Below are 13,356 nucleotides of genomic sequence, written 5' to 3' on the forward strand. Positions count from 1 at the left end.
GTGTTTCTTTTTGGGGTGATAAAATGTTCTAAATTTAGATAGTGGCATATGTTGTACAACTTTGTGAAAACACCAAAAAAATCACTGTAAATACTTCAAAAGACTGAATTTTATAGTATGTGAATTGTAACTCAATAAAACTTATTAATAAAAAAAAGCAGTTAGCATCATAAGTTTGTTTATTCTGAACTTTAAACTTACATTTTTTGTGAGGCTCATGTTTTCTTTGCTGACATTTAACAGTGTTGTCAGTAAAGGCGGCTTTATGATGTTGAGTTACTCGACTTATTTCTTGAGGTAGAACTGCAATCTGAAAGTTAAAATTCTTATAAATGATTTAAGCAAACTTTTAATATTATAACTACTTTTCCTCAAAGTGAGGTTCAAAGTGATAGAAAAATTGTAGAACTCAATAACAGGAGAGCTGATATTTGAGCTCTAACTCTAAAACCCATGTTCACAGTACTGTTTCAAAGAAAAAGTATGCCATAAGTTTAATTAGAAAATATTCTAGTTTTGGGTATAGTTTTTTGGGTTGTTCTATTTGATATCTACATAAAGCTATTTGTTACTCATATTTTTCCAATAAAGGCCTAAATATTTTTTAAAGATATTTAAAATTTTATTTTTATTTTATATTTTGTAAAGACCTTTTAAAAAGCAGCTTTAGGTACAAAATGAAGCTGAGAGAAAGGTACAGAGACATTTCATAAACCTTTGGTCTCCACACAGGTATAGCATTCCCCATTGTCAACATCCCCAACCAGAGTGGTACATTTGTTACAACTAATGAACCTAAATTGCATACATTTCATTATTACTTAAAGTCTATAGTTTACACTGGGTTCACTCTTGGGTGTTACATTCTGTGTGTTTGGACAAATGTATAATGATATGTATCCACCATTATACGGATTATTTTCAGTGCCCTAAAAAATCTTCTGTGCTCTGCCTACTAATCCTTTCCCCCTAACCCCTTGGCAAATACTGATCTTTCACTGTCTCCATAGTTTTGCTTTTTCCAGAAGCTTGAATACTTAAAAAAAAACTAAACAACAAATTTTAAAATATTTTATTTTTGAGAGAGAGAGAGAGAGAGAGAGAGAGCAAGGGAGGGGCAGAGAGAGAGGGAGATACAGGATCCGAAACAGGCTCCAGGCTCTAAGCTGTCAGCACAGAGTCTGATGGGGGGCTCAAACTTGTGAACCATGAGATCATGACCTGAGCCAAAGTCAGATGCTTAACTGACTGCGCCACCCCGACACCCCCACAAAATAATTTTTTTAAGTAGGCTTCATGCCCAGTGTGGAGTCCAATGCAGGGCTTGAATTCACAACCTGAGCTGAGATCAAGAGTCAGATGCTTAACTGAGTGAGCCACCAAGGTGCCCTGAATACTTTTTTAAAAATCATGTTGAGCTGTCTAGAATTTGGTCATCAGATGAAAATTAGGCTGCTTATTAATGCTTCATGGATGTAAGTGATATACATGATCTCATATTTCTTGGAAATATGAAAGTGTTTAGCTGGTATAAATAATGAAATAGCACCCAATAACAGGAGCAGCATGCAGACGATTCTGAAGAAATACAGTATCAAATGTTGAGTTCTATCTCAAGGAAATAGGTAGTAAAATGACTAGTAGACCGAGATCTAGGGGAATTTTGGTAGTGAGAGAGGAATGTGGAAGGAACAGTAAGAACACATAACCTGAAGTGGGAATTACCTACTTGTGTGAAAGGAAAGAGACCAAACTTACTAAAACAGACCATTTTATCAAATATTTGGATATACTTTATATAAGAATTAGGTAGAGTTAGATTATAGAAGGTCTAGCTATTAGTTTCAGTTGAAACTAATGAATTCCACTAGTACTGAAGAGGGAGCCCTGTACATTCTAGAATATTTGAATAATATTGTTTTACGGATGGAAAAGAGGTCATCTAACTCCAGTGCCTTAATTTTACACACAAGGTCCCAGAGGACCAAGGAAGTTAGAGTTGCTCAATTTGAGTCACCAAATCTGATTTCCTGATTTTTAGTCTGGTACCAGATTTATCACACCACAGTGCCTCAGGGAATAAACTGACTTCAAACCCAGGTGCTCTTATTAGACATTTTGCCCAATTATGCCACTGGGTCCACACAGTTTTGTGAAAGGATCATCAGGAAAGATCATTAGGAAAGATGCATCAAGCAGTACTGCGTAAGAAGGACCAAAAAGGAAAAAGAAGCAGGAAGCACAGGTAGAAGGTTAACCTAGGCTTAGGATAACACTCTAAGGTCCAGTTGTGGGAACCGAAAGGAAATAAAAAGATTTGGAGTCTCACAGCAAAAAAAAAAAAAAAAAAAAGAGGAAAAAAAGAAAAAGTTTTTACTCCATGCTCATCAGATTATATGCCGTGGAAAATGGTAGTGTTAGAAATAAGGATAAGAGAGGAAACTTTAGGTGAGGTCAATTCTAAAACATCTTGAGGTTGAGATGATGGTGGGGTATCCATCTATACCTGTCTTCTAGAAAGTTGGAGATACTGGCTTAGATCTTGATTGAGAGGTATGGATCACATAGATTGAGTGGTAATTAGCAGTGAGGTAAGAGCAAATGTCACCGAACAGTAAGGCAAAAGGGGGAAGAAAAAAAAAAACCAATTTGTTGTCCAGTTTTAGGGAGCAGTGCCCAGTGAATGGTTGGAAAAATAGAGGTTAAGAAAGAAGGTGAACACATGGCAGAAGGCCAAGAAGGGAGTCAGGGTAATGTTTCCTTTTAGAGTGTTAACTCCTTCGAAGTAGCTGCCTATATTTTCTGCCTCTATTTTTTCTTCTCCTCTTCTCTCTTAAACCCACTCTTCTTGGTATTTCACTCTTATCACCCTACTTGAAACCGTTCTTGCCAAGATTCCTAATGACCTCAGATGCAAAAACTCTATGATTAATTCTCAGTTTTCATTTTAATTGATCCATCACCAGCATTTGACACAGTTGATTATTCTACTTGACATCCATTCTTCACTTGGCATTTAGAACACCACACTTTACTGGTTTTCTTCCTATCTCATTGGCCATTCCTTCTCAGTCCTCTTTGTCAGATTCACCTAATCTCTCTGACTCGTTAAGGATGGAATTCTCTAAGGCTAAGTTATTAGACCTCTTCTCTATTTACATCCACTTCCTTGGATATACATAGATATAAACATATAAATAAACAAATACATGCCAAATTTCTCTCTCCTCTGTAACTATCAGAGACACTGACTCTGCATCTCCACTCAAATTTCTAACTCTTAATCTTCCCTTAGATGTTTAATATATACCTCAAATTTACCATGACCAAAACTGAACTCTATATCTTCCTCCACAAACCTACTTGACCTGCTATCTTATCCATTTCAGGTAACAGCCCCTCTATCCTTTTAGTTACTAAGACCTTAAGAGTTACACTCTTTAATTCATTTTTTTTCTTTTAACCCCATATCCAATTTGTCATTAGATGGCAATCCCTTCCATATATGACTAGAATTTGATCACTTCTCACAGCCCCCTACTACCTTGGTCCAAGTCACTATCAACTGTACCTTGATGGTTCTAGTAGTCTCCTAACTAATCTATTTCTACCCTGGCTCCTATACATTCTATTCCCAAGATAGCAGAAAGAATGATCCCATTAAAATATAAATTAGATGTCATTCTGTTTCTCAAAACCATTCACTGATTCCTTATCTCACTGGGTAAAAACCAATGTCCTTATTAATGACCCAGAGGATCCTGCATTGTATCGATGTATCACCTCTCTAATTACAACTCACCCTACTGACTGAGAACCATAAGTCTTTTTTCTCTACCTTGAGTACACCTGGATTCCTACCAGGGTCTTTGAATTTGTCTGGAATACTCTCCCTTCACATATCTACATGCCCTAGTCCTCATTTCATTCAAATCTTTACTCAAATGTTACCTGATAATTCTATTTAAAACTGCAAAACCATGGGGCGCCTGGGTGGCGCAGTCGGTTAAGCGTCCGACTTCAGCCAGGTCACGATCTCGCGGTCCGTGAGTTCGAGCCCCGCGTCGGGCTCTGGGCTGATGGCTCAGAGCCTGGAGGCTGTTTCCGATTCTGTGTCTCCCTCTCTCTCTGCCCCTCCCCCGTTCATGCTCTGTCTCTCTCTGTCCCAAAAATAAATAATCGTTGAAAAAAAAAAAAAAAAAAGAAAAAAACTGCAAAACCTTGCCTCTACCTCTCCTGCCAACATTTTTTATCCTCCTTCCCTGAACTTTTCCTTAAAATTTTGTATTACCAATATGCCATATAATTTACTTATTTATTGTCCTCTCCTCCCAAGGATACCGATTGTTTGAGGGTCAGAGTTTTTGTTTTGTTTACAGCTATGTCTCATTGTATAGAACAATGTACATGGTAGGCAATCAAATACATGTTGAATGAAGTAATGAAATGAATGAATGATAATACAGTACTTCTAAAGAATGAGTAGTTAGCAGAATCAAATAAATTAGAGAGGAAAAGAGGGTTTGAAAATCTGGATATAGATTATATTTAGGTAGAAAGGATTTATGGATGATAAGCAAAATTTATAATAGCTATTGGCAGAGAAGACCTGTGTATTTTGTCCCTCTCACTTTTTATGTTTATTTTATCATCATTTCCCTTGATATTTTCTCCTCTCTACTGTGATAAACTCTGATAATGCCACCATTATTGGAGGACATTAGAACAAAAGAGGCCTTCATGGTGTAGGCTACTGGTTTATAAACCTGAGAGAACATTCCCTCTTGACCTGAAAAGATAGGTCAGTAGCTTGGCAAGAAGAGTTGTGTTGTAGGAATGTATTATTATTATTATTATTTTTTTTTGTCTGAGTCAACTTTTTTTTTTTTTTTTTGTTAGCAGAATTTCTTTTCTTCTTAATCTCTATTAGGGAATATGAATTTGCTCATTCACATTTAAGACAACCAACTGCCAGAATAAAGCTATACATGCAAGTGAAAATGAGTAAGTTAATAAGTGCCATTAAGGCCTCTGCTGAACTTATTTAAAAAAAACTTTTTTTAATGTTTATTTATTTTTGAGAAATAGAACACGAGTGGGGGAGACGCAGAGAGGGAGACACACACACAGAATTCGAAGCAGGCTCCAGGCTCCAAGCTGTCAGCACAGAGCCCGATGCAGGGATCAAACCCACAACCGTGAGATCATGACCTGTGCTGAAACTGGACGCTTAACTGACTGAGCCACCCAGGCACCCCAAGGCCTCTCTGAATTTAAAATACAGTTATTATGATTTTGCAAACAACTAACATAAAATCCAAAACTGATTTAAAAGAAAAATTATCTGTATTCCCACTTATGAGTCCAAAAACTTTTATATATGGCTGAAGAGAATTCTGAACATTCGTGATTAAAAGCATTATTTCTCTTTTATGAGATTTCTGAAGAAAACTAGTCATTGCATACCCAAAAGAGAAATGTAAATCTTGTTGTTGCTGTCTTTAAAATTTATTTATTTTGAGAGAGAGAGAGAGATCATGGGAGAGGTAGAGAGAGGAAGGGGGAGAAAGAGAGAGAGAGATCATGGGAGAGGAAAGGGAGAGGGGGAGAAAGAATCCTAAGCAGGTTCCACGCTGTCAGCACTGAGCCCCACGCGGGGCTCGATCCCATGAACCATGAGATCATGACTTGAGTTGAAATCAAGAGTTGGTCACTTAACTGACTGAGCCACCTAGGCACTCTGTCGTTGTTTTTTTAAATTAAATGTCCATCAAACAAGGTATACTAACCTTCTCTTGTAGAGTTGGCTGAAAGTGCTGAACCTTTCCAGATCCCTGTAAGGACTGCCAAATGTTGCAAAATTCATCATCATCTTTACTAGGTACCTGGCAAAGCACAAAAAATTTCTTAAGGAAGTGAAACAAAAAAATTAAGATTCATATTAAAAAATAAAATTAATTCACTAAAGTTAATTAACAGTAGACAGGATCTTAACTTCCGTTATCTGAAATCTCACTTCTTTTTTTCTGGAGCTCAGTAATCATAAAAATATTCTATTGGAGTGAAAATGGCCTTCATCATATGTAACTAGTTTTGAATGGTTTTACTGAAAAGTAAAATGTTAATTTCCTTATTTTTGCGAGACAGAGAGAGCACAAATGGGGTAGGGGCAGACCGAGAAAGCGAGACACAGAATCTGAAATAGGCTCCAGGCTCTGAGCTGTCAGCACAGAGCCTGATGTGGGGCTTGAAGTCACGAACTGTGAGATCATGACCTGAGCCAAAGTCAGATGCTTAACTGGCTGAGCCACCCAGGTGCCCCAATTGAAAAATCTTTAAAGCATGACAAATGCTATGGATTATACTAAATCAATATCCCTATGAAAATATTTTTTTTGCCTTCCAATGTACTGATATATTAACTCATTCAAACTAGTCTCTAATGATTTTATTCTTAAAATCTTCCTCTTACACAAAAGCATCTAATAGATTAAAAATCACCTATTACTTATGGGGAACTGATTTTGTTCAGATTAAACTCTGAAAAAATATGCACCAAAATTTAATAGTGGTTACCTATGAAATTTGAGAGTATTTTTGCTTCTGTTTCCTTTGCTCTTATCTCCTTATCTGTGTTTTCTAATTAGTCTATAATGAACACATATTACTTGGATTAAAGTGAGGTTAAGATAAAAAAAAAATGTGATTAAGATTTGGGGACATGGAATAAGGTTAAGTGTCTCTCACAAAACAATTCAATTTTGTCCCCAGAAAGATAAAATAAAGTAAATCACCCATGAGTTGCATAGTAGAAACTTGTAAATAACTTTTAATAAATTTAATTCTCTCCCTGTTAACGTTTCAAATTCATGTTATTTCGTAGTAGATATAACATTTGAGTTATATAAGAAAAAAATGGAAACTTTAGTTTCAAAGGTAAATATATGAAAACAAAACAGACATCCTCAGGCTATTTAAAAAATGTGTTTCTTCTTTAATATAATTAATTTTATAACAGAGGTAGAATGCTATCAGTAGCACTCTTTACTAGTCCATTAACTTAAAATAAATCTGAAATTGATTTGAACTAAAATTTTTTTAAAAACTAAGTCAAATTATGTTTCCACTTACAAAGTCTGCCTGTGATTTGTAAGGGGCAGAAAGAAATGAGACTAAGTGCCTTACTTGAGTAGGAACAAAAAGTGATTGCGGGGAATGGTTCAGGCCTCCCAAATGCCCAGAGGAAATTGATGAATTTGAGCTATAGTGATTCATAGCTGGTTGTGGTTTCACAATGGCTGTCAACTTCTGATTTCCAGTTTCAGAGCGACTCCCATGAGAAAGATTCACCAAGGCACTTGTTGGCAGTCGATAACCTCTACCAGGTGAGCACCTAAAAGTAAACAGTTATTTCAGGGGGAAATAATACTAAATGTGTTAGGGAGCAGACAAATCAAATTATTTTTGGGTGGACAGTCAGTCCATAATCTGAATTAATAAACGTTACTCTTAAATTCAGCAGAGGAACCTGAAATCATAGAAAGATCTCAATTTATAAGATGATACATTTCTGAAAAGTTTCTGAATAGACTACTCAGTGCTACCAAGTGGGGGAACAACTCTTCTACAGGTGTGGTGTGCAAGGGATGTGTGTATGTGTTAGTTTGCTCTCAGAAGGCTGGCAACAAAATATCTGAGTATAACTAAAAATTTATGAATTAAATGTCAAGCTTCTTTTAAAAACTGGGTTGTACAGTTTGGTTTATGAAAGACCAGGAGATACTCAAATGCGGCACTGTTCTCAGTGGACCTCTCCCTACACAATAGGGCAAATGTTAACTTTGATCACATTTGTCTCCTGATCAATTGCTGAGTCTAGCCTTTTTATCCTCACCTTCCCATCTTAAAGTTATGGACCCAGGAAGGCTTAATAGATAAGTATTTGTGATTTCCTTCCTTCCTAGCCTTAACAAAAATATTAGATATTAAAATAAATCTTCTCTTGTCAAAAGTTCTTAACTCTATTATGCACTTTTTCTAAGAATATAATCCTCTTATATTAAGAGATGATGGAGTAGAATTATTTTATGACAAATCTTTATATGATCTGTAGAAAATATGTTCATGAGAACTATACTTAAAGATTCTGCATTATAGAAATGAATGTACAGGTAATCTTTTACATAGCTCTCTATCAGTAAAGAAATCCAGTGCCTCTACCTAGGAGTGAAAAAAAAGACACTGAGAAAAAAGTTAATCATCTTAAAAATGTATCTTCTAAGTTACTGGGCTAAGGTTACTGGTGATCAAACATTTTCATGAAAAATAAAATCAGATAAGAGATCCAGACTCTGCTGCTGCATTTGAAGATTGTAGACAGTTAAAGTCTTTCGGTAACAGGCACATTTGAGTTGTAAAACAACAGTAATAGCATTGTGAGGGTTACCTGGAAAAGGACTGACAATAGTGATTTTATGCAAATAAGCTAAACAAGGGGTGCCTGGGTGGCTCAGTTGGTTAAGTGTTCGACTCTAGATCTTGGCTCAGATCTCAGGGTCATGAGTTCAAGCCGTCTTGGGCTCCATGCTGGGTGTGGAGCCTACTTTTAAAAAGAAAAGAGACTAAACCAGAGTAATCAATTTTTTATTTAATTAGTCACTAATCAAAATAGAGGAGAAAAAGAAACTAAGCTAAATTCAGTTTAGCTTTCCAGCTAGTTTCTAGAAGGGAGACAGGAAACTGGAAAGGACTTCATTTAATCCTCACAAGAATCTAGTGAAGTATGTATCTTCATTATAAATGAGGAAATTGAGGGTCAGAATGCTTTGAACTACCTACTCAAGGTAACTCAAAGAATAAGTGAGAGAACCCATTCCATGTACCTTTCATTCTATCATAATCCTTTTTCCTGTACATTTTCTATCAGTGCTTCCCCCAAATAAATAAAACTCACCCATATTAATTTAAACAAAAAATCCAATTCTCTTCCTTTAAACCTGCTAACCTCCAGTTATCTTTTCTCTCCTTCATGGTCAAACTTCTCAAGGGTCAGCTCAATTTCCTGCCTTCTCAAACCACCTGAGTCTGGCTTCAGCATCCACAATTCCACTAAAATGCAAATCTGATGTCACAGCTTTGATTTTGATGACTTCACATTGCTTTAAGGATGAAGGCCGAGATACCAAAATCTTAACATGTCCTCAAAGTTGGCTTACAAGTTCCTGCAGTGTGGTTCTTGCTTTTCTCTTTTACTCTAATCTTGTTAAAGTTCAGACACACTTGCATTTTTTTTTTTTTTTTGAATGACTGAATAGGTCCTTTGTTGTATGTTGTTATTTCTTCTTCATGACCACTTAACATTCTTCTTCCCTCTTCCTCCAGTTAGCTATTATTCATTCTTTAAGTCTCATCTTAAATACTTGTCAAGAAGGCTTTCTAGAATTCTCAGGACAAGTTATACTCTTATAGAAACCTGAACTTTTCCTTCCCAGCACTTCTCACATTTTAACTAAATAACTAATATTATAATCAGTTACACAATTACCTCCCCCACTAAAATGAAAGCTCTGTGAAAGTAGAAAGCATGTCTGTCTTACTCATTGCTACCTTCCCTGGTAGCAAGTATGATGTCTTGCATATAAGAGGAATTCAAAATGAGACAAATAAGTACAGTAAAGTCACTGGTCACATGTTCATATTCACAAAGTATAATTATCATCAGGAAATACAAACCTTATTGTTAAGCCTCCGGGAAATTCTTCATCAAATAATACTTCAAATAGTACATCAGCTTCTCTGTTAGCTGTGAAAAAAAAGAGATTTAAAAATCAGGGGCGCCTGGGTGGCGCAGTCGGTTAAGCGTCCGACTTCAGCCAGGTCACGATCTCGCGGTCCGTGAGTTCGAGCCCCGCGTCAGGCTCTGGGCTGATGGCTCAGAGCCTGGAGCCTGTTTCCAATTCTGTGTCTCCCTCTCTCTCTGCCCCTCCCCCGTTCATGCTCTGTCTCTCTCTATCCCAAAAATGAATAAACATGAAAAAAAAAAATTTAAAATTCATATAATGAAAAATCAGCTTATAAGTTTTTGAACTTTGAGAAACATTAATTACAATTATCAAAAAGTAGTGCAGGGGAATACTGCACTACTAAATTAAATATTAATTTAAAGCAAAATAATATTTTAAATTATACGCTTTGGGAAGATTAATTATGTTTTTCTCTCTGCATCTGTCTATGTTTGAAATTATTCATAATAAGGGGAGGGGCCAACATGGCAGAGAAGTAGGGGGATCTGAAGTTCCCTCCTCTCTCAAACAAAGCAAGGTTGAAGATAAAGGACTTTGAATTCCAAGAGTCTGGGAGGCAAAGAGACAGTAGCTTCCAGGAACCCACCAGGACAACCTGACGGGCCAGAGGTGTGTGACTGCGAACTGGGAGAGATAAATTGAACGGAGGGGAGGGATCCCCTTCTGCAGAGACAAAGGACAAGAAAGAGAGGCTGGGGAAGCATAGGACTGTATCTGCACAAGAGAAAAACCATGGACCTGGACAGAGAAAGGGCCAATCTCTAATTGAGGGGCTTTCTCTGGACTGGGCTGGCTGCCTGGATCACGCACCTGGGCAGGAGGGGAGTCAGCCCCAGGTTCGGTGGCTAGGTCAGGGGCACAGTCCACAGTGGGAGAAAGTGATCCTCTCCCTGGAGTGCTGTGGGACAGGACAAAGCCTGCCTGCCTCCGCCAGTCAGAGAGTGGCACTCCCCCAGTACCCGGGCACATGGAGCAGGAGTTTGAATCCCAGGCAAGCGCCAGGGCACAGGAGTCGGCCGGGCAGGACAAACCGCCTTGGTTGCACCCATGGCACAGTGAGGACGGCTTTAACAGAATGGTTTGGGACACCTGGTCTGTGGAGGAGAGCCTGGGGCGTTGTCATTTTTCTCCCCATTACCAACAAGGTGGGGCTTCAGGCATCGGCCCTAGGGCCCACAGTGGAGATGTGACCTGCCTAAACCAAACCACACTCCTCTGCACCTGGTAACTGCATATCTGCTGGAGTGGGATGGACGCTGACAGACAGCACCAGACAGCCCCTCCTCCAGACCAGTGCTGTTGCACTGCCTGGTTTAATTCTCAGACAATTCTTACTTATAGATATGTTCTTCCTTCCTTTTCTCCTTCTTATCTCTTCCCTCCTCTAGTCTGGTTACTCTGGTTATTGGTTTGTTTAAGCAGACATATTTAATCCATTCTCTTGATACATGTTCCACACCTCCTTCTTTATTCTCCTCTCTCTCTCTCTGAATTAAGCCATATAGTTTCTGTCTGGACAATTTTATTTTCTTTTTCCCCTTTTTCCTCCTTTATTTTCCTTTCTCTCTCTCTCTCTCTGGATTAAGCTGTATAGTTTCTCTGGTCAACTTTTATTTTTTCTTTTTCCCCACCCCTGTCATTTCTTTGTATGGGATAAGGCCTCTTCTATCAGCACCGCTTCCACCATATTGTTTACTTGTAGCTGGTGTTTCTGGCTTTTTGTTTTTGGGTTTTTTGTTTATTTGTGTGTTTGTTTTTGTTTTCTGTTTGTTTTTGTTTGTTTTCCTTTCCAGGGCTACTTTAACGAACAAATCAAAGCACACCTGGTGGAGGGTTCAAAACATCACTATGGACAGGGAGATAAAGTAACCAAAGTCGCAACAACAGAGAGCAAGTAACACTCTCCAAAAAAACATCTTCTACAGGGCCAGGCCCTGGACAATGTATGACCCCTCTTTAATATGGTAGTGTTTGCAGGTGCAGGACACATAACAAGCTTTTAAAACACACATAAGGGACAAAAAAACTAGCCAAAATGACAAAATGGAAAAATTCTCAAAAGAAATTCCAGGAAGAAATGACAGCTAAAGAATTTCTCAAAACAGATATAAACAATATATGTGAACAAGAATTTAGAATAATAGTCATAAGATTAATTGCTGGACTTGAAAAAAGCATAGAAGACAGGAGAGAATCTATTGCTACAGAGATCAAGGAACTGAAAAATAGTCATGATAAATTAAAAAATGTTGTAAATGAGGTGCAAAATAAACTACAGGAGGTGACAGTGAGAAATGATGAGGCAGAGGGGAGAATAGGTGAAATAGAAGATAAAATTATGGAAAAAGATGAAGCTGAGAAAGAGAGAGAAAAAAATTCTGGATCATGAAGGGAGAATCAGAGAACTAAGTGATTCAATGAAATGGAACAATATCTATATCATAGGAGTTCCAGAAGAAGAAGAGAGAAAGGGGCCAAAGGTGTGCTTGAACAAATCATAGCTGAGAACTTCCCCAATCTGGGGAAGGAAACAGACATTGAAATCCAGGAGGCACAGAGAACTCCCTTTAGATGTAACTTGAATTGATCTTCTGCATGACATATCACAGTGAAACTGGCAAAATACAAAGACAAAGAATTCTGAAAGCAGCTAGGGATAAATGGGCCTTAACTTACAAGGGTAGACATAAGGGTAGTAGCAGACCTATCTACTGAAACTTGGCAGGCCAGAAAGGAGTGGCAGGAAATTTTCAATGTGATGAATAGGAAAAACATGCAGCCAAGAATCCTCTATCCAGCAAGCCTGTCATTCAGAATAGAAGAAGAGATGAAGGTTTTCCCAAACAAACAAAAACTGAAGGAATTCATCACCACTAAACCAGCACTACAAGAGATCCTAAGGGGGACTCTGTGAGTATTGCAAAGACCACCAAGGACCAGAGCCATCACTACAAGCACAAAACCTACAGACAACACAAGACTCTAAACCCGTATCTTTTAATAATAACACTGAATGTAAATGGACTAAATGCTCCAATCAAAAGACACAGGGTATCAGAATGTATAAAAAAAATAAGACCCAACTATTTGCTGTCTACAAGAGATCCATTTTAGACCTGAGGACACCTTCAGGTTGAAAGTGAGGGGATGGAGAACCATCTATCATGCTACTGGAAGTCAAAAGAAAGCTGGAGTAGCCATACTTATATCAGACAAACTAGATTTTAAACTAAAGACTGTAACAAGAGATGAAGAAGGGCATTATATAATAATTAAGGGGTCTATCCATAAAGAAGAGATAACAATTATAAATATTTATGCACTAAATTTGGAATCACCCAAATATATAAAAAAATTAATCATAAACATAAGCAATCTTATTGATAAAAATGTGCTAATTACAGGGGACTTTAATACTCCACTTACAACAATGGATAGATCATCTAGACAGAACATCAATAAAGAAACAATGGCTCTGAATGATATACTGGACCAGATGGACTTGACAGATATACTTAGAACTTTTCGTCCTAAAGCAGCAGAATATACATTC

The 13,356-nt window shown here is 37.5% G+C and overlaps 1 protein-coding gene across 3 annotated transcripts in view; it reads right to left on the reverse strand.

Moving 5' to 3' along the window:
- Nucleotides 1-13,356, reverse strand: part of XRN1 (5'-3' exoribonuclease 1) — a 123,219-nt gene that overhangs the window by 21,311 nt on the left and 88,552 nt on the right. For all 3 annotated transcript variants that reach the window (XM_086674450.1, XM_086674449.1, XM_086674451.1), the window contains 4 exons: nt 9,733-9,802; nt 7,186-7,393; nt 5,790-5,885; nt 202-310 (listed from right to left, as the gene is read on the reverse strand). In XM_086674450.1, the coding sequence (XP_086530576.1) occupies nt 202-310; nt 5,790-5,885; nt 7,186-7,393; nt 9,733-9,802 (483 nt within the window). The remainder of the gene's footprint in view (nt 1-201; nt 311-5,789; nt 5,886-7,185; nt 7,394-9,732; nt 9,803-13,356) is intronic.

The sequence above is a fragment of the Puma concolor genome, chromosome C2 (genome assembly GCF_028749965.1).
Source record: "Puma concolor isolate L17-30 chromosome C2, mPumCon1.1.hap2, whole genome shotgun sequence".
Taxonomy (NCBI): Eukaryota; Metazoa; Chordata; class Mammalia; order Carnivora; family Felidae; genus Puma; species Puma concolor.